The following is a 27,622-nucleotide window of genomic DNA, read 5'->3' on the forward strand; positions in this document are numbered from 1 at the left end:
TCAGCTTAGATCTCCACATAGCACACACGTAGGTCCTAGTTTTGGGTGAGCTACAGGAACCTTCCAGGCATACTTTCTCTACAATTAGGAGAAAGAGCTGAGGAAATCCTAAGGAGGCATCTGACACTGACATCAAATGATTCCATTAGTTTTATTCCTTTTCCCCAAAGTGGACAAATCCTGGTCTGTTAGACAAGGAGAGTAATCTTCCTGCTGGGTGCCAAAATGTGCTCCCCTGACATCAGTCCTTGTTCTGTGCTGAACAAGTTTACCAGGTCCTTTCCTTTGGGCAGATTTAATCAGAAAGATGGAGGGGGGAACAGAAATGGGAAAGCTGTAGACTAGAGAGGCTAGGTGAAGAAAGAAAAGTGGTGGAAGATTTGAAATTAAAGCTGAGTGGCAGGGATTCTTGCCCAGTGTGAACCTCCAGCTGGCCAGAATGAATCTCACCAGGTCAACCACAATGGAACCTGGTATTCATTATTGTTATTTCAGGACTGGGCCCACAGCAGGTCCTTAATAAATGCCTATTGATGGATCAGTCCCAGAACTCACTCAAGCTTGACCAAGTCTGTAGTTAGTGAAATCGACAATCAGTCTACAAATACCCTTGGCAGGGCCAGTGATGGACATTCTAAGATGAAGAAGATGCTCCTGTCATCTCCTTATTGACTGGCCAAAGGTCTGATGGACACTGCATAGAATATGAGAAATTAGAAAGGGCTTTAGAGGTTAAGGAGGGGTCCTGGAGAAGGGACTTGGAAGATGAACAAGCCAGATGAAAGGTGCCAGGAAGGTACACAGGCAGGGGAATTCTTATACAGAAGCTTGGTGGTGGGAAAGAAGGTAACTATTCAATTGCAGGAACATAGCTTCAAGGTGAAAAGCACAGACATAAAGTAAACTCTCCTCCTCAGGACTCATTGACTGTGTTGTGGCCTTACCTCCTCAGTTTTCCTCACCAGTTCAAACGGTGAGAATAATTATTAGCTGTGGGTTACTGTGAGGATTTAAATGAGCTGATGCAAACCAAGTATCTGGTACCTGGGTTGCTCTTCCTTGGAGGAAGAGGAGTGGGAGACATGAATGGGAGAAGTGAGCAGGGACGAGACAGGATAGCTGAAAACACATGAAAGACAGAGGGAACCACTGCAAGGCTTGAAGCCAGGGAGACACAGGACTCCTAACTACCACCTGAGGGGAGGAATACAGTGACAGGACGTCTTGAAGGTTGGATTAGGGTGGAGGTAGGGAGTAGACAGATAAGAAGCCAGCACATATAAAGCAGATTGTCATCAGCAAACGGACTGATGAGGTGGAAGCCTGCTAAGGCTCTGGTGTGACCAAGGCCCAGAGAATCATGAGAACGGAGCATGTGCCAGGGAGTTAGCACAGTACTACCCTCCCCCTACCACCTCTGAAAAAATCATATAACCTTTGGCAAGATGCCTGGGATTAGGTTTCTGGCCCCTGGCACCATGGGGATCTCAAAATGGAGTTCAGAAGAATAAGGAAAATTATCTCTCCTGAACCTTTGAGTTTGGGAGATTGATGCTTGTATGTGATTATCATGTCTATCTCCCCTCCAGGGCCTGAGTTCCTGGAAAGCAAGAATTGGTTCACAATCTCTGCCACCTTATTCTCAGTGCCTGACACATGGCAAGTACTCAATAGATACACAAAAAATGATCCACGAAGGCCATTTTATTGGTGGATTGACTTGCAATGCTATTGATTCCATTTCACAGACAGAGAAACGAAGTCAGGGTGTGATATCACTAGCTGAGAGCCTCACTAGAGCCTAGATGTAACTCAGATTCAGTTCTACTGGCTTCAAAGCAGTGCTCCATTGTTTTTGTTGTTGTTATTATTAAAGCAAGATGGAAAGAATCAGATCATTTGCATATGTTTTACAAAGTGATTTGCATGTGCCCACATGATTTTCCCTCTAGAGATTTCTATGTAAGGCTTAGTAGTTTCTGTTCTCTGTTCTAAGGCAACATCATAGAGTGGGAAGAACCTGGGCTAGAATCAAGACAGCCAAGATCTCTCCTGCTGACACCACCTATTCCAGGCCCTCCCCTGTTGGTCACCAGGCCCTGTCCTCAGCCCAATGACCTCAAAGCAAGGAATCATAGAGAGTCTAGCCCTAAGGAACTTAAGGCTCACAGTGTAAGACTTCACCTTCCACTCCCAGTTCTGCCCATTTCTCAGAGAAAAAAAGTGATCCAGGACAGTGAAAGGACCCATTATACCCACATTTATAATGAGAGGCTATTTGGGGCTGAGATAGAGAAGATGCTACCTGAGTGAGGACCAAAGGTAGGAGGAAAGCCAAGTGCAGGAAGGGGCAAACCTGACTGATAGGAAACAGATATACTAGGTTGTATTTGCTTAGTCCTGGTGGCTGGTAGCACTGGTGATTATGAGATCATGTTTTGTGTGTGTGTGCATGTGTATGTGTATGTGTATACATGAATTTCATTCCTCCTCCTCTTACCCTCACAATTTAATCCTGAAGAATGAACCTCTTGAAAAGGAGGGCTTTTTATCTCCCTATTGTGTAGGCAGTGGGGGCATCTTGGCCCAGTCTCAGAGTCAAGTCCCCTGTGCCACCACTAACTTGCCAGATGATGTCCAGTGAGCCCATTGACATTTCTGAAAATCAGAACTAAGAGTCTGGGACTGCCTGGGGTACCTGTGGATGTACACAGGAGTGTGAGCACAGCTCAGCAGATTTCATCTCCATGGAAGCTCCTGAGCAAGTTACTGCTGCTCCATTCTGCAAGTGAGGAGCCAGGCTGAGAGTCAATGGACTTGTTAACGTAAGGGTTCCTCAGCTAGCAGACAGAAGTGGCAGGACTCAAACTCAGGCCCATCTACCTGTACACCTCAGCCTTACCACTACCTTCTGCTCTCAACCTGAGCATGGCATGCCTGGCTCTCAGTGGTATTCTGTGAGTGTTGGTCTCATTAATTCACAAACAAACATGTGAAGAGGCCCAGGTGCTCTGCAAATGGAATTTATGGTGAGAGTGTTCCAACTGCCCCAGGAAGGTTCAGTGAGTACCAGGAGCCAGAGACTGAGGTCTAGCTCTGGCTCTGGCCAAATGTCCAACATGAGTTGAGGAGGGCCTAGTCAAAAAAAAGCAGTGAGGCAGAGTGGGACCCACAGTACCAGAGGCTCAAACCTGAGTATGGGCTCACAGTGAGCCTTAGAAGAGCCATGCAGAGAACTGACAACATAGGCTATTAGCGTTGTCTCCCTGACTATAGACACCCTAATGCTCATTGTATTCCAGGCACCACCTTAAACAGTATATGGGTAAGTGCTTAATAACTTCTTTACAACAAACAGTGATACAAGATGCCCATTAGTTCTCTTTAGAGAAAAGGGAACTGAGGCACGGAGAGGTTCTGTGGTGTTCCCCAGGTAAATGGAGGACCTGGAATCCCATTCCTAGCAGTACCATCAGACCTCAGATATGGTGTCACACCTGCGCTCCCCTGTCCACTCACGTTGGAACTGGACATGAAGAGAAATAGGCCTCACAGAAGCCCTAGTGGAGCTTGGCATGAAGGGAATGGCCTGGAGTCTTCTCTCTCATCATCAAGTCTTCAGGAAGTTCAGCCTTTGTCACTGTGAATGCTACCTGTTCAGGGCTCTGCACTGATGTGACTTTACTCCCAGTAGCAGGTGCATTAGCAGCTCGGCAGTGAGAACCATGGTCCCAGACAGATGGGGAGAACCAGCTTCACATAGCTGCTTCCTGCTCAAGGTCACTCAGCCAGCTAATAGGGAAGAGCTAACAGAACCAGGGCAATCTTGGCCATCATCCCTCAAGGCCTCAGACTTGCCTACATCCCCAGGGCATGGTTGGCTCTGACTGGCGGAGCGGGGGTGGGGGGTGGGGAACCTCCTACTATGTCATTTGGGGTTTGATGTGGCTGTCTCCATGAGAGATCTTGTGTAGGCGGAAAAGTGGGAAGTGATGCCTATTTTACACCACCTCGAGGAAGAATACATCTACTGCCTTGTAGGAGACATGGAAAGAGGAAGAGATGGATTCCAGGGCCACTGTCATCAATGAGTTGTAGGGCACAGAAGAAGATACCTTACTTTCTTGAGCTTCTGCATCTCCATCTGGAAAATGTGCATCAGTTGTGGAGTAGCTAGAACTCTGCATTCTTCCAGGTACAAATTTGGCTTTCTAGCATTTGCCATCCCTAAGCAGAACAAGGAGCATGTTCAGGCTAGCCAGGTCTGGGGTCAAAGCTCCTTTCTTCCATTTGCTAGCTGTATGACCTGCTTATTTTTTTTTAATTCAGTTTTAGCAATTCAGAGCCAACACAGGCTTTGTTGTGCACACGAGCCCCAGAATATGGAGACCATAATTTTATTTTACAGATATAGAAAATGACCACTGGAGAGCGAGTCTCTAGACCTTAAATAGCTCATAGTTGAATGGGAGAGAAAAAAAATGAAAATCAATCCCATAACCACTCAGGGCAATAAAAGTCTTTTATTGATGGTGGTAATCTTTAGACCTATAATGTAAGTAGAAAGCAGAGGGTTGGACAAAGTGGGCCAGGATGGGCCACCGTACAGGTACTTTAAATGAACCTTGGGGGATGAGAGGTGCTACTACCTGGCAAGGAGTATGTTCAGGTCCTACTAGGCAGAGGGGGGGGACCACAAATGCCAAGGCCCCGTGGTGAGCACTTAATCTATGAGGCTGATGGTGTAGGCCTGATGTGTAAAGAGGTTGAGGCTAGAGAACCTGGCAAGAGCCAGATCCTGGCTCTGAAGCCCTATTGGGAACTCTGGAGTTCATCTTGAAAAGATAGGGAGTGGGTACTGAAAGGTTCTGCCAATGAGTACACATGTGAACATCACCGAATATTTCAAATGAGCACCACACAAAGATCCTTTTCCAGGGTTATCAGAAGGAGATTCACTCGACTTCTCCACATTTCTGTAAAATGGCATAGCGACCCTGCCCTCTGCCTACTGCCTATGGAGGAAGTGAGCATGAGGATATGGCTTCCCAGAGATGCAAATCTTAATGGCAAAGCTACTATGATTTTGTAAACAAGGACAAAGCAGTTACATCCAATCAGCTGGGAGAACAGATCTGCTGCCGAGTTTAGTAACTAACAGATGGTTACAAGTAAAGGAGTAGGTGAACCCAGGAGGGACCTGGAAGAGGTTGCTACAAGGACATGCTGGGAGCAACTGGAGCCCAGCCCTGCCTCAGAAAAGGTGCTGGGCTTTGGGACAAGTCCCTTCCTCTCTCTGTACCTCAGTCTCCTCAGCTGATACAGAGAGGAAGGCAATTGTGCCTAATCACAGCTTGGGAAGCCTAGGAACTGGGGAAGTGAAACACATGTTTATTTGCAAGGTGCTGGATAGTTTGCAAAGCATATTACCTGCTTCATCTTAGATTCCCATGGGGATGGAGGTGGCATCTGTCGAGTACCTGCTGTGTGCCAGGCACAGGGCTTGGGTAATATATTTACATTCATCTCACGCCAGCTTCCTAACCAACTTTCCTAGAGAACACTGTCATCCTAAGTTTACATTTGAGGAAACTGACGTCCCACTGCTAGAAGGAAGTTCAAACAGTACTTGACCTCAAGGTTGTCTGACTACAGATCTCCAAAAACTTCTACAATACCACATTGCAGCCTTCAAGTTAAATAACTTTCAGGGGCTTTTTCATTTCCCTTCAACCTTATGTCATCTTGAAATTGAAATAAGGTAAATTACTTAGTTTGTTCAAATTTCAATTTTATCATATGGGAAAAATATAGTCAATATTAATTTCTGCGGCATAGAAAATTCATAAGATTAATAAAATACATAAAGCATCTAGAACAATGCTTGATACATGTATAATATCAGATATTTTCATGTGTAATATACCCACTAGCTGAGTACAAATAAGAATGTATTGGCATAAGTTTGGACAGTAGGAACTCAGCATGTGCAGATGGATGGTTGGTACAGAAATTTGGCAATAATTGGTAATGTTGAAGCTGAACTTATGACCCAACAGTTACACTCTTAGGCTTTATACTCTAAGAAGGAATGTGAATATGTATATGAGGTAGCCTGTATAAAATGGTACTGGCATTAAAAAAAGAACTTTATTATCCATTATCAGAAGACTAGGTGAGTAAATTGAGCTATAGACACACATAGAATATTATACAGTGGTCAAAAGCAACTGAGTATTCTTCCTGTCAAAGACACTGAGAGCAAAGTATGTCTCAATAAACACAGAACTGTGGGATTTTCATAAAGTCCTAAAGCATGGGAAATAATGATTTTTCTTAAGAATCACATTCTAGGAGTGTTTACATGCATAGTAAAACCATGGAGAAAGATTAAGATCAAACACCACATTCAAGGGGGGGGGGCAAGTAGGAAATGGGACAAGCAATTTAAAAGCACTTGATAATATTCCTGTTTTTAAATAGATAGGTACTTGTGCATTCACTGTATTACTATTTCTGTATTATTTATTGAGTCTATTTATATTGATGACTAGAGATGATAAGTACTCATTTTATGTGGATTAAATATGTCATTATAAGTTTTAAAATACAATTATAGAGCAATGTGCTGGAGCAGAGAGATTGTATTATTTGCCTCTGCTTGTTTGATGTCAAGTGCACTTCCTTGGTCATGGTAGGTATTTTAAATGTTGTTTGTTGAGTGAATGTGTAAATGGATGTCTTTCTTTTCACACTTCACAGCCCTTCAGCTAACAGACACCCTGACATAGGGCTAGATTTCATGTCGCTCAGAACTGTTGAGCAAGTAAAGACAGGAAGTGCAGGTAACTATAGCCCATGCTCCAGGTAGCACACTGAGAAAATTTCATTCAGCCTCAGCTGTACACTTATCCATCCATTCATCCATCCATCTATTCATCTATAGCTGTTTCTAATCAATAAGTATTTATCGAAACAAAACCTGGTAGGGATCAGGAGTAACTTCTTCAAAGAGGTGAATTAGATCTCCATCCAAGATACTAACTCTGCATGTAACTACACTGCCCCAGAGTTCATCTCAGTGCCCCAGCTGGATGTGGGAGTATTTTGTATGAAATCCTCAACTCACCTTGGCATACAAAGGAAGAAGGAGTCTCCCCTGGGTGGACTCGTCCTGTGATAAATACCACCTTCTGCTCTGCCCCTTCCCGGAGATTATCTGTAAAGATAAAATGGAAGGAGATCATGATTGCGAAAGAGGGCAAGAAAAAGCGGAGACTATTTTTGATAAATGGGAGAGGGGCAGATGGAGAATATGCTGGATGCTTTACATTTATCTCTTAAACCATTGCATTAGAATAATTAATGCCTAGCCATTACTAACTAATTAAATTATGTTCCTAGTTATTCAATATTAAAAGACTGCATTCCCTTTTCTTGGTGCTGCTTTGCATATTATATTAATATGTAATGTTTGCAATCATCTGAGGAAGCCATATGAGTAAAGTTGAATCCCAAAGCCACGGGATGTGTCCATAGGCTATTGTCTATCTTTCTGAGTGTCAGAATTCTAATCTATAACCTAGGATGAGTGTAACTACTTTATGGGGCTGTTGTGATGATTAAATAAGCTTATACATTGCATAGTACTCAGCAAATATCTAGTACATAGTAAAAATAGGCAGGTGTTCCTATAATAGTAACAGTAGCAATTGCTATTTAATCAGCCACTTGTGTCAAAATTATTCATATGCATATTTATAATTCTCCAGCAGTATGAAGTTGACATCCCTGCTACAGGAACAGAATGAGACTCAGAGAGGTTATATAATCTGTTTAAAGTGAGCCAGCTAATGCATGGTGGCAAGAGCTGAGATTAGAACCCAAATTCCTACGTGGTAGTGATAAAGTAACAAGGGCCAGATTTCCTGTCATCTTTGAACAACTAGACAATTGAACAAAATATGCAAACATTGGACAAAAAGCATGAGAAAAGGAAAGAAAGTGAGGTATTCCCTACAGCTACCCTGACATTTTGCCTGATGGTCCATCATAGAACAGAGAGTAGTATCCTGAGCAGAGCATGGGTGCTTCACTGAGCTTTAAATTTAGCAGGTGGCATGGGTAAGGAATCCCTGAATTCCAGAAAGGACAGAGCCCAAGTCTGTAAAGCATTCTTCTCAACTTTTTGTTAGATTTCAAGATGTACACGCAGAGTCACTCTTAGAGTGTACATCTTCATGCTGTAGTTTGAATTTTGAGTAACCCCGAAATCCCACATGTTGCAGCCTTGACCACAGGCCTGTGGCATTGCTGGGAGTCGCGGAATCTTAAGGGGGTAGGGCCTATTAGACGGCAGTGGCTATTGGGGGCATGCTCTTGAAAGGGTGAGGACTCCTGCTCCTCTTTTTTCACTCAGGCTTGCCTCCAGCTGTCGTGTGGTAAGCAGTTTTTCTCTATCAAATACTCCCATCATGATACATTGTGCTCCCCAAGGTCCAAAAGCAACAGTGCCAAGTTACCATGGAATGAAACCTCCAATACCGTGAGACTAAATAAGCCTTTCCTTCTTTAAAAAATTTTATTGTAAAGATGCTGTGCAGAAGGGTTGCAGTTATAAAGGCAATGAGTACATGACTTGTCAATCATTGTTACCCCTCCCCTTGTTGTTCTCTCGCTGTCCCTTCCTTCCCTCCCCTCCCTCACTCCTCCCCTCTCCCCACCTGAAGTTGTAAAGTTTGTTTCCAACATACTGTCCTGTGGGTATCATTGTTGCAATGGGTTATCTTGTGTCCTTGTTTCAGTGTTTTGTTATTCCCCTCCTCCTCCCCAGATTAGACAAATGTGTATATCAAAATCAAATACAGTGACAACAGGGTATATACCATAGGGGGAATAACATAGGAAGGAAATTTTTAAAAATCACAAAGTATATTTAAAACAATAACAAAGACTGACCTCTTGTGTCCATATCTTGGGGTTCGTTTCACTTAGCATCATCTTTTTTTTTTGCCAGTTGTTGGGGCTGAACTCTAGCTCTTCAGCTTAAGGCTAGTGCTCTACCACTTGAGCCACAGCACAACTTCTGGCTTTTTTCTGCTTATGTGGTGCTGAGGAATCGAACCCAGGGCCTCATGCAATAGCATCATCTTATATGGACATATGTACATAGATTTTGTGCTTTTCAGCTAATCTGATGAGATTATCCTATATGTTACTAATTATTGCAAATAAGGGAAACTATGGGACATAAATTTCTTTGGGACTGGCCCAGTTCACTTAATATCATTTTTCCCAAGTCTTTCCATTTCATAACAAATAGGGAGGTGTCATTCTTTCTGATGGAATCATAGAATTCCTTTGTATATACCACATTTTCTTGATCCACTCATCTACTGAGGGGAATCTGAGTTGGCTCCATATCTTAGCTATGGTGAATGTTGCTGGATAAACATAGTTGTGCTAGTAGCTTTAGTATGGCCTTGTTTGTTACTGTTTGGGTAAATGCCCAGAAGTGCGATTGCTGGGTCATAGGGTAGCTCTATGTGGAGTCTTTTGAGGAACCCCCCATACTACTTTCCAAAGTGGTTGAACAAGTTTACACTCTCACCAACAATGCAGTAGGGTTTCCTTTTGGCCACATCCCCTCCAGTATCTGTTGTTATTAGAGTTCTTAATTATTGCCATTCTAACTGGGGTGAGGTGGAATCTCAATGTTGTTTTGATTTGCATTTCTTTTATGCCAGAAGTTGAGCATTTCTTCATGTGTCTACTGGCCATTCTTATTTCCTCTTCTGATAAGCCTCTCTTTAAGTCTTTAGCCCATTTGTTGATGGGGCCATTGTTTCTTTGAAGAATTGTTTTTGGGTGACTTAATTTTTTGAGTTCTAAGTATATTTTAGATATGAGGCCCTTGTCTGTTGTATAGCTAGTGAAAATCTTCTCCCAGTCCGTGGGCTTTCTATTGATCGTTTCCTAGCTATGTCCTTTGCCATGCAAAAGCTCTTCAGTTTCATGTAATCCCATTTATTCAACTTTTCTTTGATTTGCTGTGTTTCTGGGTCTTTATTAAGAAAATTTCGGTTTGTGCCAAGGAGCCCTAGAGTTTCTCTTATTCCTTTCCTTCTTAAAAATTGTTTATCTCAGGTATTTTTGTCAGTGATGGGAAAGTACCTAGCACATTCCATGATGTCAAGAAAAAATAGCCAGGGAACTGTGCGTTGCACATTTGCACATTTCTCAGGAGTCATAACAGGGATAGGATTTATTTGAATTCCTATTGCCAAAATAAAAGTCCTTGTTGACCATTCAGGAAGGATAACAACTCAGAAATGCCATAATTCGGAGGGAGGGTGAATGCTCATTTTAACAAGGCTTCAAAGAAGTGTTGAAAGAATCAAACTAAAGGGAAATTAACTGTTTGCTCTATGAAGCCCAACTCTATTGAAAGGAACACAACAAAATACAGACACCCAACAATGTTTAATTTGTAATATCTAGCATCTAAGAAAAATAGATATGGAGAAATATTAGATATGCAGAAAAGTAGTAAAATGTCTCCAGATAAAATTCTAAGCTCTATCTAGTATAATGAAGTTCAGCTAGTATAGACAAGAGTGACATTTCCTAAAAGATAGAGTGAGGAAAGGGTATTCAACCATGAGCATAAGGACAGAACAGAGCAGGTGACCTATAGAGATATAGAAGGGAACACAGAAAAACGGTATGACAGGAGCCCCTCTATGTTAGAGGATGATTTTGGGATTGATAAAGAATGAAGAGTTAACAGCCTTTCTCCTTCTAGAATACTAGTGACAACCATTTTGACTGTTCATTATTCCAACAGATAGTCAGAGACTAAAGTAAAAGAAAATTCTACACAGCATTGTTCTAAAGGCTTGAAACTGTTTGGTCTATTCGAGTGACTAGTAGAGTTTGGAGTCATTATAAGACTATAGTTTGGAGTCATTACAAGACTATATACACAAGAACTTATCCTGTGGTCAGTCTATGCTAAGCACCTTTAGGCTCAAAGAGGGGAAGAGAAGGCCTAGCACTCTGAAGAAGAGAGGAGATAAACACTTGAACTGTTCCTGGACTGGATATAAATTACTGAATGGATGTCTATCTGTGGGTATATATCTAATGTCTTTCCTCAGGCCCTGTATGAAGCAGGTATTCATGCACTGCTTGTTAGGTTAATGAATGAAATATTGTATAGACCCTACTTCTCTTTATGGGTAGACAGTATCTCACTCAATCTTCATCATGCTCTTGTGAGGTGGACAATGTTAACCTTTTTTTATAGGTGAGAGAACTGAGATGCACAGAAGGAAGAGCTATGCCCACAGTCGCACAGATAGTAGCCAGTCCCCAGCTCCCTGTCAGTGCCCCTGCACTGTTTCCTTTTGGAGCCACTAAATTATAAGATCTGCTACATTTCCATCTACAATGGACACAAGATAGTTTAGTTTCATTCCTTATCACTGATGGAGATTGAGCTACTTAATCTTTGTTACTTTTTCACTTAACAATAAAACAAATCACCAAACCCTTAAAAAAACAGTACCTAACACTGACCCCATGTATCCCCGCAGTCCGGAAATGATAAATGGCATTACTGCCGCTCTTGGTGAAGGCAGACTTTATGGATGTCTCCCCTGACCCAGTATCAATTCAATTGCATTCAGCGTTTCTGCTGACCACAGGGAAATGCAAAATGGGCATTCTATTTGCACACTAATTTTACTGAGCCCCTGTGTCTTCATAAAATGATAACGTGGGGCTAATAAAAATCAAGCATCTCGGGTGCTAATATAAGCAAATGTTGATGCAGGCAGGTAACAAATTGCTTTGTCATTTAGGAGGCCATAAAAGAGCATTATAATCATCTTTAGGCAAAATGGATGGATCGCCTTTGCTTAGCTTTTAGCTTTCATTTGCAAAATCAATTTAAGGTAATGTAGCAGCTCTGGATTGGTGTGACACAGGGCCTCTCCTCCCCCCTCCTATCACCAACCATATCCCCAGATTCCATGCAAAGCAGCAGGGTTGAAGGAAGAAGTATGTATGAACAAAGCTAGGGTGGAACCAAATGCAACAATGAAACCACGAGCAAGCCTAGAGGATAGTAAAACAAGAGAGACCATGGAAGTGACAAGTTCAAAGGTACACAGGCACCTGGATTGGAACTGGGGCAGCCATACCATGATGCCCAGTTAAACTGAAGGTGTTTAGATTCAAATGTGTTATGTGTAGCTTCCTTAACACATGAGCACGCATGTGTATTCACACACACACACACACACATACACACAGAGTCACACACACAAGTACACACATAGAGGTAACCTCCTGTGTCATTATATTCCCTGGTCATCCCTTATTTTCTCATTTATAAAATGTTTATTGAACACCTATTATGTAGCCAAGTGCCAGCTACTATTATCTTCATAGAAAACCACAGTCAAGATAGATTACTGACTTGCCCTTATCCTCACAGAAAAGAAGTGCCAAAATCAGAGTTCAAGTCCAAGGAGAAACTGTCTTAACCTCTTTTTTTGTTGTTGTTTTTTGTTTTGTCGGTTGTGGGGCTTGAACTCTGGGCCTGGGCGCTGTCCCTCAGCTCTTCAGCTCAAGGCTAGGGCTCTACCACTTGAGCCACAGCACCACTTCCAGTTTTCTGGTGGTTTATTGAAGATAAGAGTCTCACAGACTTTCCTGCATGGGCTAGCTTTGAACCATGATTCTCAGATCTCAGCCTCCTGAGTAGCTAGGATTATAGGCATGAGCCATTGATGCCTGGCTTTTCTTTTTTTTTCTTTTTTCTTTTGTCAGTCATGGGGCTTGAACTCTAGGCCTGGGCGCTGTCCCTGCACTCTTCAGCTCAAGGTGAGTGCTCTACCACTTGAGACACAGCGCCACTTCTGGTTTTCTGGTGATTTATTGGAGATAAGAGTCTCATGAACTTTTCCTGCCTGGGCTGGCTTTGAGCCACCATCCTCAGATCTCAGCCTCCTGAGTAGCTATGATTATAGGCGTGAGCCACCGGTGCCTGGCCTCTTAACCTCTTCTTTATACTATGAAGAAGGAAAAGAAGTTTAGTCCTTTAGGATAGCCATGAAGTAGCACTTACTTAGTACTTCTCCTGTGCTATCATTTCATTTGCATGTTCTCACTTAATTCTCACAGAAACCCAATAAAACATCTTACTATTACTATACTATTCGTATCCCTCTTTTCTTGATTAGGAAATTGAGATACAGAAACGTTAAGTGACTTGCTTTAATTTACATAAGTAGCAAATGTAGGAGCCAAAATTAAACCTGGATCTTCATGAATTTCTAATTTATGCTCTTAAATACTATGTCATATTGTCTCTTGGAGATTAAATAAGATCCCTGTGGTAGTTTTAAAATTATATCCACTAATTGTTAATGTCCTTTTTTCCAAGAGATTGGGATTAACTTCCCTCCTCATGCAGGTAAGCTGGACTTTAGAGTCTTGTTGCCAACAAATGGCATATTATAAAGGTAATGATATAGTACTTGACAGATAAAACAACTGCTGTTTGAGTGTGTTTGTTCTTTCTTAAATCATTCACTTTTGAGGAAGGCCAAGTGTCTTGTCATGAAGAGACTGAGATAACCTAGGTTGAGGCCCACATGGTGAAGAATGGAAGCACCAGAAAACAGCCAAGAGAAACTGATGTCTCCCAACCCCAGCAGTGTGAGTTTAGAAAGGGTCCTTGGATGACTGTAGTCCTGGCTGGACACTAGTTGTGACTTGGTGAGAGAGGCTGAGAATCACTGGAATTCCCAGATTTATGACCCCAGAGACTAAGCAACAATAAATGTCATAATGCTAAATACATAACTAATAAATATCTTCCTGGCAATCATTCTATTCTCCCTAGTTGCTATCTGAAACCCAAGTATCTGTATTCAATCTATTGATGCTGACGTTGAATAAGGATAAAAACCATAATCTTGGTCTCTCATGAAGTCCTAGAGAGAGCCTTGATCCATTGGTCCAATTACTGTGGGTCAGTGTCTTCTGGGGAGAACTAGAGCATATCAAGAGGCTCTAAAGTGTACAAGCTTGGCTCTATGAGAGAATGTGTGTGTGAGTGTGCGTGGTGTGTGTGTATGTGTGTGTGTGTGTATTCATGATCTTCAAAAACATCATAAAGTCAAGAAATTGTCCTTCTACTGTTTTGTTTTGTTTTTCTTTTATGTGGTACTTTTTAAAAAATGTCTGTGCCAGTATGGGGACTTGAACCCAAGGCCTCACACTTGGACTTTCTTGATCAAGCTGGTGCTCTGCCACTTGAGCCATATCTACAGTCTACCATTCTCCTCTGGTTGGTTAGGTACAGAGTTGTGTAGACTTTTCTGCCCAGGTTGATTTTGAACCATGAGCTTCCAGATGTCAGGCTCTTGAGTAGTTAGGATTCTAGGTGTAAGGTCCCAACATCTAGCTCCTCCTACCTATCAGATCAAGTGCATTCTTTTTTCCAGTCCTCCAGGGACCAAACTGCTACCAAGTTGGAGAAATAAGAAATCTTGGTAGAAGTAACAGCATGGCTGGCTGATATCTGCGGTCCTGTCCAGGGCTAGAACAGTCCTGTCAGTAGTCTTCCAGTGCCATCCATCATCTCCCTTTCCAGTCCATGCTCCACCCTGATATTAACATGATCTCCTAAACTGTGCTTGAGAGCTTTCTACTTTTTCTGCTTCAAAGTCTTTATTCAGCATTTCTTTGTTTTCCTTAGCACTGAGCCCAGACTCCTCCTAACTCCTCTCTCTGGCAGCTGGTGACCACACATCTGTCCAGCCTCTTCCACAAGCCCTGGCCTCAGCTAACTTCTGTCCATCTCCCAACCACAACAGCTTCCCTTACATCTCCACGCTGAGTACATTTTCCTCTCTCCCCAGAACACCAGCCCCCATCTCCTGTCTGGATTCCTCCTACTCAGCTTGCTCCGAGGAGGGAAGGAGAAAATTCACATTTACCCAGGACTTGTCCTAGGCCTAGCTTAGTGTTAATACATTTTATCTGATTTCATTAGCACAAAATGGGTTATACTGAAGGTAATGTGAAAATATCATTCTTGTTGTCAGTAACATAAAGAGGGAATGGGGGCTGTGAATTACAGTGAAAAGATAGGCCAAGGTACAGAATTTCTTACAAATAATTTTATGAGAAAATGCCGCCCTAGAAGAGATCAATCAGTATTTCCTGGAGGATGTGGAGAACCAGTGGACTTATGCTGTCTATGGCATTCAGCCATGCTGCCTAGAGGCTGGAAGCAACAGAAAGGAAGAACTGAATGAGCGAGACCAGCCAGCACACCCTTCCTCGTGCTTCTTCTAGCTCCTGAGAGTGTAGAATGGAGAGCTTGCTGACTTTCCTGGGCTGGGAGGACTTGGGTCAATTACTTATCCATTCTGAACCTTAGTTCCTAGTCTGGTAAAAAGTGGATAATCACCTCTAGCTCACACACCCATGTGCGTGCGCGCGCGCACACACGTACACACATACACACACACATGTGACTTCACCCATCATAGCAGGTACTATTTACTGAGTGACATACAGGAATGGGGTTTCTGGCCTCAGGGCCATAGACGTCTTGAGCTAGATGCTCTCTCTGGTGCTGAGCTATGTAATATGGGATTTTAACAGGGTCCCTCACCTCTCCCCACTAGATGCCAGATGCTAACAATACTCCTGCCCCAGTTATGACAATCAAAACTATCTGCACACATCCCTGATGTCCTGTGTCTCTGCATAGGCAAAATAGTCCTTGGCTTAGAACTATTCCTTTATAAGAACACTGTTATGCAGTGCTGGTGGCTCATGCCTGAAATCCTAGCCCTTCAGGAGGTTTGAGATTTGAAATGAAGACTCTTAACTCCAATTAACCAGGGAAAAAAAGCCTCACGTAGAGGTGTGGTTCAAGTAATATGAGCATCAGTTTTGGTCAAAAAGCCAAGTAAGAATGCCAGGACCTGAGTTCAAGCTCCAATTCCAGCACAAAAACAAAACAAAACAAAAGCAAGAAAATAAGCGCTGTTATTCAGATTGTCCTTGCCACTGCTTTTCAAAAAAGAAAAAAAATCTTTGGCTTCTCATGCTTTCTGTCTTTGCCCTAACATCTCCAAAAACCTCTCCAGGTAGTTCCACACCGTGATGTCCTCCCTGTCCCCTGAACTCACAGTTCTCTGTTTGGATCCCTTACCTTAACTTGTTTATAAATCATTTGCTGCTATGGCCAATTCAGACTGGAAGCCACAACTCAAATTTGTTCTGCCTACTTGGCCCCAGCATCTGCTCTCCAGTGCCTCCAAACAATCTTGAGAAAACAATGGTGTTGGCTAAGATTATTTTCTTTTCCAAATCTTGACTATCTCACCTTTCATTAGCCTTCCCAGTCACATAGGTTTAGATTTCTCAGGACCTAAAACTCCATCATGCCTCAGTATTAAGCACTCTACCCTCTGTGAGGTAGAAGAGAACCAAAGATACCTAAAAGGAGTGCACATGACAAAGAAATGCCCCTGGAGAGAAAGGAAGCACTGATTCTTGAAGACAGGAGCCTTTCTGGTACACCTCGTATGTCTTTCCAAATTAATGTCCTCATAAGTTTCAAGACATACAAAAACTGTTCTTTGGCATTAAAAAAGAAGCCTCTAACTTGCAGGAGACTCACAGAGACCATCTGAATGGCCATGCCTTTAACGTCACTGAAAAGGAAAAGTCAGCTTCACTGTAAAGATGAACAGCAGAGGTCCAGAGAGAACCATTGATTTGCTCCAGACTCCAGAGATAGAAAGTGGTTGTGTAGATCTGGACTCCAGGATAGAGTACTCAATGTCCACATAGCTTCTGCTTGCTGTGTTGAGCTCCAAAGGACAGTGACACATAAGCTGGTCTCTGAATGGTGCCTGGTACATAATCTACACTTCAGAAGTGAAGAAGAGTCAAAAAATAGGGGCAGGCTGGAGACACAGGTGACTCAGGCCAGCTGAGGAGCCATCACCTTGACAGTCATGCTCTTCTGCCAGGCTGCCCCTGCTGGCTGAGGGCTGGCACACCAGACCTGGCAAGCAGGAAGACAGGCCGATGCAAGAGGGCTGTTCCTACCACTTTCTTCATCAAGACCTGTGGAAAGTTAATATCAGGGACCCTAGAATACAAATCCTGTAATAAAAACTGCTATGATTCCCAAGTAGGAGCTTTCTAGGATTGATAGTTCCCAGGAAAGCTGGTAAGAAGGGAGAGTTAAACAGAGTGGGGAAAACCCTCAGTGACCTTAATTAACCCCACAGGGAGCTCTGGAATGGCAGAGTCTTTCCTAGTTGCTCCAGAAAGCAAAAGATCTGGCTCTATGTCCTGAATTAGAAATGCTGGACCTGGGGCAGGCCCTAACTGCTGTCAAGTGCTTGGTCCAGGGAGATGTTTAACATTTCTAGGAGCTGGGGGATCTGAAGGATCCAACATGTATGACCACAGGCTCTAGCTGTGGCAACTGGGGGAAACAGACAGAGCTGAGGTCCAAAGCTAAGAAGGTTGGAGTGATGAACTTTCTTTTTCCATTAAGTTCAGAATATAATTTCTAATGCTAAACTCATGCCAGACTTTAAGCTGGCCCCTGAGGATATAGAAAGGAATCAGAGCCTCCTCCTGCCCATCCAGGAGCTCAAAGGCCAGTGGAGGAAGAAGGTGAAGCCCTATCATGCACAGTATGAACTTGTACTCTAGGATCAGACACAAGGAGAGGTCACCCCCAAGTCTTGCCATTGGTACTTGACCTTGGGCCCTAGAATCTTTCATCTCCCCATCTGCAGGAGATGAGATAAGGCTAATAACAGTATCAATCTCACAGGATCTTAACATAGTCATGTAATTAAATATGATAAATCATTTAGGTCTATGCAAAGCCCAGATTCCCAGCAGTGTTCAAAACCGGCATCTGACTTGGTCTAACCACCTGATCTTACAGGTACTATGAGACCAATAGACTCTTGAAGGCAGGGGAGCCACAACTCTGTTTTCTTCACAATGTGTATTTCTAGTGTCTCACACACAATTGATTCTTATAGTGTACACGAAGAGTATCCGCTGATCCTTGATGGAATGAGGCACCAGCCAGCATTGAGTTCCCAGACTTTTCCCAATGAGTGCCAAATGCCTGGCCTGGGTAATCCACACCTCAGCCCCCAGGAATTCCTCACCAGGTTTAGCTGCAGGCTTGTTCACAAATGCAAACTGAATTATTTCCAGAGCCCTTTTGCAACAAGGACAACAAAAACAGTTTCCCTAGGAAAAAGAGGGCCAGGAGAGGTGAAAGCTGGGATGAGAGTCCAAGACAATCCGTTCTAATCAAACTCGATAAATATGTAAATTAAAGCAGCTAAACAGTTGGATTTGACAAATGACTTCTCCATAATGGATTTTTCCACAGTAAAAGGCTAAGAGTTCAGTCTGCTTGTTTCATCTCAGTAAGAGCCCGCTCCTCTCCCAGAAATGTGGGAGGATAGGGCATGCACCAGAATGTTCCCCAGAAGAACAGGAAGGAATCCTTCTTTCCTAGATTCCTGGCACAGCTGCCATCATCAGCCTTGCAAGCCTTGCAGACCTCCAGTCTCTTGAATGGAAAAGGCAGGGAAGGCCAGATTCAGCAAGACTCCAAAGTGTGCTGTCATTCCAGGGGCCAGAGCAACCCGTGAAGGAACATAAATTCAATCCCTCCAACAGTTTTATGGCCATCTGAGATTCTTTTCATGAACTCAAAGCCTGGCAGTTTTCTCTCCCTTCTCTGGCAGCCTGGAGGGGTTTAGGAAAGATCTGGTCCTTCCGCTGTGGTGCCACTCTGGCAGGCCCCTCTCCTGTGCCTTCATTCATCTTATTTTCCATCTGTCAAAGAAGCTGTTGGAATCATATCAGCAGAAGGCCTCATCCTCAGCAGGCACAAACGGGTAGTTACATTGCAGATTCTCTGCACGAGACAATGAGACAATTGCCCTTAGATCTGGAGGAAGTGGTTATATATCAGTAATGAACCAGATTAATTGCTATGGAATTGAAGAGGCGGTGGATTGGAGCCCAGCAGTCAGGGGAGAGGTGGCAGAAGAGGAACAGGTTTTGAGCAGTATGGATATGCCACACCAAGCATTTAATACACACTAGGTCCAAGTCTTACCAGGCCGGGTGAGGACTGTTCTGAGAGGCTGGGTGCATCGCTCCAGGCCATCCAGGTACAAGTATTTGTGCTAGAACTTGAACTCAGTTTTTCCAAGTATCTTTGGAGACCAGTCTGTATCCAGCACTCCCAAGAGGAAATATTCATTCCCCCATTTATACTAAATAAAAGAGATGTTATTCTGGGTGGTCATGTGTCCAGATCCCTAAGGTATCTGCTGTGGACTTGAGCTCCTATACACACCTGACTTTTGATTCAAAGTTATTAGAATAGAGGCACAACTAGAAATTCCACTTTCACAATTTCAGCCTTGGAAAGACACTATTCATACAGCTTCCCCGAGCAGAGATGCAAGCTACAGGAGAGCTCCCAATGCTTCAAGAAAAGTTTGAGAGAGCAGGGAATCCGAGTCCTGGCTCTGAGCTGAAGATCTGTCCTGCCAGCTGCTGGAATTTAGATTTGAAATGTGTTCTCTCTGTCCTATTGAGATCTTCATTGACTTGTATAAAAATACTACTTTCAATCTCAAATCCCCACTGGCATCTTTATATAAGCACTGAAAATGCTACTGGGCTTTGGAGATTTCATTTAATGAAGGAAAAGTATTTCTATTAAAGAGTGTAATTTTTTTCTTTCTCTCTGTCTCTCAACACAACATCTTCCAAGAAGCCAGAGAAGCCGAACTGTTCTGGGCTCCAAGAAAATGAACCAACCCACACCTTGTATGTGAGATGTTGAGACAGACTAAGGAAGGCAGCAGGAAAGGGAGGCAGGGGTTAGGAAGGAGGGGAAGAGTGCTGATAATAAGCTCCATGTACCCAAGTTACAGAGCACTTTGATGTTCATCTGTTGTCTCCATCTTCAGCTCAGTCTCTCCCTTTTTATGAGCTACATGAGCACCTTCTGCCTCTAGGTCCTGTGATGGAGTGCCTCCTTTCTAAGTGTCAAGTCTCAAGTTAAATCGCCAATGCCACAAAGAGAGAGAGAGAGATGGGGGGAAGAAAAAGAGATGAAAGAAAGGAAAAGAAAGGAAGGAAAAAAGAAAGAAAAGAAAAAGAGAAGGAATGAATGAAAAGAAAGAAACAAAGAAAGGAAAAGAACATCATTTTTGTAGCTACTATGAACTTAAAACAGTGGTTGCCATATGCACATGCTGACAATATATTTATAGAATTATAAATGGATATTATACAGATACAGAATTATAAATATATCCTACAAAATATAGTCAAAGGTGAGTGATGTGCTGGAGAAAATAGGACCAAGGAATGAGAACAGAGAGATGATTTGGGATCAGTAAATTGTCTTAGGCCATTCAGCTGGCTGGAAGTAACAGGAGTAGCCAATGTCTGATGAGTATTCCACTGTGGTTCCTAGTTCTTAGTTCCTAGAGAGACCTGTGTGTGTATGCACATGCATGTATATGTGTGTGTGTGCGTTTATGCGTGTGTGTGTGCGTGTGTGCGTGTGTGTGTGTGTGTGTGTGTGTGTGTGTGTGTGTGTGTGTGTGTGTGTGTAGCAAAAGGATGGCTATACCTAATGTCCATTGCTGGCTCTGTCACTTACCAGCTATATTGTCTTGGGAAAGTCACTCAACCTTTGTGTGTCTCAGTTTCCTCAGCAGTGAAATGGGAAAAATAAGACCATTCATTTTATTGGGTGTTGTGAGAATAAACCACAGTAATGGGGCTTATGCTGTGTTAAAACCTCCATTAACATTGGCTATTACTATTCATTCAACACACATTTCCTGGCTTTCCCTCATTCCCTCCCCCCTCAGGAAGTCTCCTCCACTCACCAGTCACTCTGCTCTGCTCCCCACTCCTTCCCTACATGAATTGCCCAGCAGTAGAATAGTAATTTGCTTCTCTTTTGGTCCTGCCTTTCCCCTCTGGTGACTCTGAGCTTTTGGGGGGCAGAAGCCCTGTCTTGCTCATCTCTTCCTGGCATTCATTTCCTTTGTCTGAGACAGAGAAGGACATTTTGACATGGTTGTTTTGATGTGAGAGCTTTGAAATAGCTGCATTTAAATGTAAAATTGCTTTTGAAAATTACCAGGTACTCTGTGAAACAGACCCCACACCCACTGAATGTCTGATTCCAGCTGTCCTTCATCCCATGGGTCCCTCACTGCCCCTGCCTCCTGCATCCCCAACCTGACCTGGAGCCCATCCTCTTCTCTCCTTTCCCGCTGCGTCCACCCCCCACCAGATGGGTGCTGGGCAATAAGGGAAGTCTGGGACAAGAAAAGATGGTCCGAAATGTCTCTTTAGAACACTGTTTGGTAAGGGAATTATTTTAAGCTGTAAGTATAATGGTTTGTTTTCTCAGCTGTGTCAAAATGTCCCCCTATCAAAACTAGCTGTGTTGGAGCAGCTGTATCAGTGTGGCTGAAACAAAAGGACTATGTCAACATGTTATGAACTCTGCAGAAGAAGCCACCTGTACACATTCAACACACGCCATCGTTAGTGGATTAATAAGCCACCAACTACGTTTAAAATCAACTCTCCCTGTGGCAATTACTTTTGGTTCCATTGAGAATGCTTTCAGCAGTTTGAGGATCAGAAAAGTTAAGGATGCTGATATCACACAGTGTCACAGAACGGTGACAATTATATGGGCTAATATGATGAGTATGAATACTGGTCTAATATGCTCCCTATTTTTAATCAGGTCTCCAAGAGGGAAAGTGATGAGACCAAGCTCTCATGGTAAACTGTTTCTTACATGTTTAAGTAAAAAACAGCTTTTTGTTTGTTTGCTTATATATATATATATATATATTTTTTTAATTTTTTTTGGTTGGTCGTGGGGCTTGAACTCTGGGCTTGGGTGCTGACCCTCAGCTCTTCAGCTCAAGGCGAGCACTCTAACACTTGAGCTACAGCACCACTTCAGGTTTTCTGGTAGTTTATTGGAGATAAGAGTTTCACAGACTTTCCTGCCCAGGCTGGCTTTGAACCCGGATCCTCAGATCTCAGCCTCCTGAGTAGCTAGGATTACAGGTGTGAGCCACCTGTGTTGTTACTGAGGCTTGAACTCAGGACTTGGGCACTATTCTTAGCTTTTGTGTTCAAGGCTAATGCTCTACCACTTGTTCCACAGCTCTACTTCTGTTTTTTTTTTTTTCTTTTTTGGTAGTCCTTTTTAAAAATTCATACAGGCTTGCCTTCCTGGGCTGGCTCCAAACTACAATCCTTAAATCTCAGCCTCCTGACTGACTAGGATTACAGGTATGAGCCACCAGCACTTGGCTTGTCATTGGTTCTTAAAGAACTGTCCTTCTTGTGCCCCAAATTATGGATTATATCATTATCACTGGGTCTCATGGCTCAAATACCATAGAATACAGCAGACACATAGCAGGCTCCAGATATGCCATTCAAACATTAGCCAGGTATCCCCCTGGGTTTTGCTCAACCCAGGCAAGGTCTCTGGCTAGCCCAGGTCTATGTGAGAGAAGGGCAAGCTTCTGCAGATGTGGCGACAGAAATAAAGAACCGACTATTTTCATCCATTTCCATATTTCCATGAATTATATCTCTGTAGCTGGCTAAAGAAATAAACCCCCATTAACCTGAGTTAGAAAATTGTACATCCCTACTGTCTTAATGACTTCACAACCTGGATTCAGTGCAGTTTCCTCAAATAAAATAAATCATAAAAACTTAATTTACAAGAACATGTTTCTAGAGGGTATTTTTACAGAGCTGCATTATGTGCTCCAAGGATATAACTCCTAGGATAAACTTGTATACTTTATGCAAATTCTGTCTTGCACTATCCCTAGGGTACAGAGAAGAGAAGTTGGACATGCCTGGGTTTGAAGCTGTGACTTAGAGAAATTGCTAAACACAGTTTTATCCATCGGAAGCTAGGTTGGGAAAGGCATGAAAGCTGGGGGTGGTCCATAGAGGGGGCCTTCAATATGAGTGATTCCTAAATCCTTCAGTCTACCTCCAACCTTTAGGCAGGTTTCATCTAGGAAGGCTAGTGCCTGAAGGCACTGTCCTGTGCTTGTTGGCAGGTTTAGACACAGGCTCTGGGCCCAAGTCTCAGAAAGTGTGACCTTGGGCAAGGTAATTCCCTCTCTGTGCTTCAGTGTTCTCAACTATAAAATGGGTTATAGCAGATGGACTCAGGGATGTCCAGGGAGTTAACGAGTTGGTGTTTGTAAGGCTTACAGCACAGTTCCTGACACATAGTATAACTCACCCCATTGCTAGCTCTTTCAGGGGCTTGGGGTTTTCGGGGTGATGATCATCTCAAGGCTTCCTCCCCTGTCAGCCCATCATCCTCTTAGAAATGGAATCCTACCAGGTGTTGATGGCTCACACCTGTAATCCTAGCTACTTGATCCTGAGACTGAGGATCAAGGTTCAAAGATAGCCTGGGCAGGAAAGCCCATACAACTCTTATCTCTAACAACCAAAAAGCCAGAAGTAAAGCTGTGGCTCAAGTGGTAGAACACTAGCTTTGAATAAAAAGGCTAAGGGGCAATGCTCAGGTCTTGAGTTCAAACCCTGATAGAGAGAGGGGAGGACATAGAAAGAGAGAGAGGGGGGAGGGAGGGAGAGGGAGAGAGAAATGGAATCTTGGGGACAGTTACTAGACATTTCTCTCTAGGTATGTGAGGAAAACATGTTGGCAAATACTCTTTATTTTCTCAACTCTGATACTTGTAAAAATGTGAAGGCCCCAAATACCCCAAGTCACTACCTCATAAGGTTATGACATAGCATTCTGGGGAAGGAGGCAAGCAAATTATTCATCTATGATGTTGTCACCAGCAAGAACCAAATCCAGTGTGACCTAGAACCATCCCTCCTACCCCAGGTCTGGTTTCATCATTGGTAAAAAGGGGCAGGGTGAGGTGATCCCTCAGCCCCCTCCAGCTCTCATGGTATGATTCAGACCCCAGGAAGTGAGCCTATTGTTCCCTACAAGGGAGGAGTAGGGGGGCAAGTAGACAAGGAAACATGCACACACTAAGCAGATAATTTCTTGAAGAGAGTCTCTTCCTGGGAACAGGACAAGAAGTACTACTAAGTAATAGAGGTACATTGTCCCCAGGGACGCACAAAGTGTAGAGGAACTCACAAAGTGTAGAGCAAACAGATTGGCTTTTTATGGGAAATATAAACCATGGGCATGAGAAGGAGAATGGCATTTTTCAAAGGAGGAAGCAAGAGGGTTAACACATTTGCCAAATTCATGCATTCCAGATGGCAGACTCCCACCCTGTGCTAGACATCAGGGCATGACACTCCCAGGCCTGCAGCCTTCCGGAGCACCTGTGTTCTGATCCTGTCTGATAGGCAGGTGAGAGCATGTGCCTGGCCCTAGATCTCATAGTTGCTGGGCAGTTGTACCAGGGTTGGATCCCCGGGTGGCCTGACTCCCAAACCCTGAGCTCTTTCTCTTCCAGCTTTCTGTCCCTAGCTTAGACTGTGTCCTCAGAACCCAGGCACAACAACAATCCAAAGAAGGCTGGGAGCAACCACAATCTGGACACATAGCTATATTCATCAGGTCTAAGGAGAGGCCCTAGTTTGTTGGGAATGCTGGGGGGTGATTGGAGGGCCATCCCTTCCAATTTCTACAAAGGAAGGGCACTTTTTGAAAGCTAGTCCATAAGCACTGCATTACACAGAGTGGGAACAGTAAAGCCATGTAGAGAGACTAGGCCCTCCCAGAACACAGCTCCTGGCTGCCTGATGCCATGAACACAAAAGGAGTCAGCAGGGGTTGGTTGACAGTGCAGCTGATCTGCCTCAGGGGTGCTCAAGGACATCTCTCTCTTAGGGAGAAGATAGCCCAATAGCACCTGGATGGCCTGGCCTGCTAACACAACCAGCACTGCTGAGACTGGCCACAGGCAGGGCAACTGCCCTGCGTGACCACAGTAGTGGGACCTGCTCTCACTCACCCCTTCTACGTCTTTCTCCTGCCCAGTGCCTTCAGCCTGTCATCCAGCTGCCCCGGCTCTGCAGCTGGCAGCTGGTCAGGCCTCACACTAGGACCAAACTATGCACTCTCCCCACCCCAAATCCCATCTCTTTACTCCAGGGATGGAGAGCAGAATGCCGTCAGTCATAAACCTCATTCCATTCCACCACCGTGCCTTGGGGGCTGCTGGGTACAGGCTCTGAGCCCTTGAGGTGATAGAATCACAGTCTGTTTTGCCATCTAATGACCAGTGATATGGTAAGAAATAAAAGCAGATTCGTTTTGAAGACACAGAGGCTGGGAGGGGGATACTCAGCAGTCTGAAGAGTTAAGCAAAGACAGTGCTGTTTCTGAATAAGAGAGTGCTCCCACATCGGGTGTGTTGGGAGGTACCAGGGGGCATCTTGTCTCAGATGAGAACCTTCCCAGACATGGACCCTCACCTTGCTCGAGGCTGAGTCCTGAATAGACCCAGCTGTAGACTAAACTGACCCAGGGCTGGACAGAGCTCCCTTTGCTCTCCTACCCAATTCCATTTGGGCACATAGTACGTACTCAGTAGCTAATATGTGACTAACTAGTATCCCTCAAAGCCCAAGACTGGTGTTTTAATGGAGCGAATATGGCAATAACAGGGTGTCTTCCCATCTTCCAGCCCATTTTCTCCCATCTCTGCGTTCCCTGGGTGTCCTTTGAAAGCCCTTCTCTTTAATGCCAAGTGGAGGAGTTCCAGACAGCTATTTGCATTTTCAATTCTAGAAATCATTAATATTTTAAAACTGCCAGCCCCATGGTTTATTAACACACTTACATTTCCTACTTGCTATAGTGAAAAGGAAACTTTTTGTTGGAGAAATATTTCAACATGGGCTAATTCACCAGTTTTGGTTCAAATTGCTCTTTCAACCCCCCACTTTCCAGACCTCGCAGTCCAGTGGACAGCAAGAACTCAGAGTGATGTCTGCACTGACACACGGACGCAGAGCAGGCAGGGCAGAGGAGGAACCTGGTCCAGTGAAAGGGTAAAAACAAGTTTGTTAGGGAAGGGCCTCTGAGCAGAAAGAGTAGAAGAAAACCGGAAGGACAATGACCCTTGTGATTACTTCTCTTTGGAAAAGGTTGGGTTAAAATCAAATGCTCTGGGATCAGACAGGCCTGGATTCAAATCTCGGTTCTGACATTGTTAGCTGTGTAACTAAAAAATCATGTTCTTGGAGCTTTTTGGGGAGTGACAGAGTGAGGTTAACCTGACTGATCGAAGATGATGGGACCTGTTCAGCCCAGCTAGGGCCAATGTGGAGGTAACCTCACTGGACAGCTACAGCTACAGTCCTAGCCGGCCCATCTCTTCTATCCCTCCCTTCTACCTTCTACCTCTGCACTCACCAGTGTGGGCACATTCTTTTCATTCTCACATTCTAGGAGTGGCCCCCCTCATTTCACAGAGCAAGAACTAAAAGCAACTTGCTGTGTCTCACACAGCCAATGGATGAGTCAGGATTTGATCCTGAAGGACAGAGTGATAGAAAGCCATGCTCTTGTGTTCTTCATTCTACAGGTATTTGTGGGGATACATGAGAGGTGTGTCCACTGTGCTTAGAGTGGGCACAAGCTGTTCTGATGCCTTCCAAAGCCCAGTGTGATAGTCCCTCCTTCAGTATGCACATCCTGGACTCTCAGGCCAGAGAACCCTGGGCATTGCGGCTCGCGGCACGGTGAGTCACTATTGGTCTCCTGTGGGCCCCACCCCTCCTAAGCCCTTATCCTGTCCTCAAGCAGAGGGTCTGAGTTCTAGTCCTTTCTGTGTACTGTAGACACTCACCACAGTTCTGGGCACACTGTCAGTCAGTGGTTGCTAAATGGAATTGTAAGCAAGCAAAATGAACCAGATCAATTCTTAGAAAAAAATGTTTTCCAAAGGTCTTAGCCTGGGCACATCAATATAAAAGCAACGCAACTCTAATTTGCTTTCAGATTCAGAATGGGAAGGTAAACTTTGACCCTGTTAAAAAAAGAGAGAGAACAAATTCATTGAGACCCAAAGTCATTTCCCTTATTCTAGGGCTCTGGATTTCTAATTAATGTGTACTATGATTCCGAGGGCTGTGAGAGGATCAAGAAGATTGTGTGTGTTTCTTTGCAAACCGAGCAGGGCTTAAGCTAGAGCATTTTGTTTGTTTGTGCTTTAAAAAAAATTTGGGGTATTCTGTTTCTCATGATATAGTTCTACAGATGAGAGCAATCCAAGGTGATTAGAAAAAAATGTTAGAAGTTGACTTTGTACAAAAGAACACACACACACACACACACACACACACACACAGTGTACCATCATCATCATCATCATCATCATCATCATTATCATCAACATCATCATCATGATCATCATTCACTCCTTCTGTTTCTGAGGTGGTAGCGGCACCAAAGAAGTCAGAAAACCCAGAGTGTTCAGTGACAGGTTGA

The 27,622-nt window shown here is 43.7% G+C and overlaps 1 protein-coding gene across 1 annotated transcript in view; it reads right to left on the minus strand.

Moving 5' to 3' along the window:
• Positions 1-27,622, minus strand: part of Agbl4 (AGBL carboxypeptidase 4) — a 1,043,215-nt gene that overhangs the window by 120,281 nt on the left and 895,312 nt on the right. Inside the window, exon 7 of the mRNA XM_042679054.1 lies at positions 7,130-7,219. Within this exon, the coding sequence (XP_042534988.1) occupies positions 7,130-7,219 (90 nt within the window). The remainder of the gene's footprint in view (positions 1-7,129; positions 7,220-27,622) is intronic.

The sequence above is a fragment of the Dipodomys spectabilis genome, unplaced genomic scaffold (genome assembly GCF_019054845.1).
Source record: "Dipodomys spectabilis isolate Male_0828 unplaced genomic scaffold, ASM1905484v1 ptg000002l, whole genome shotgun sequence".
Taxonomy (NCBI): Eukaryota; Metazoa; Chordata; class Mammalia; order Rodentia; family Heteromyidae; genus Dipodomys; species Dipodomys spectabilis.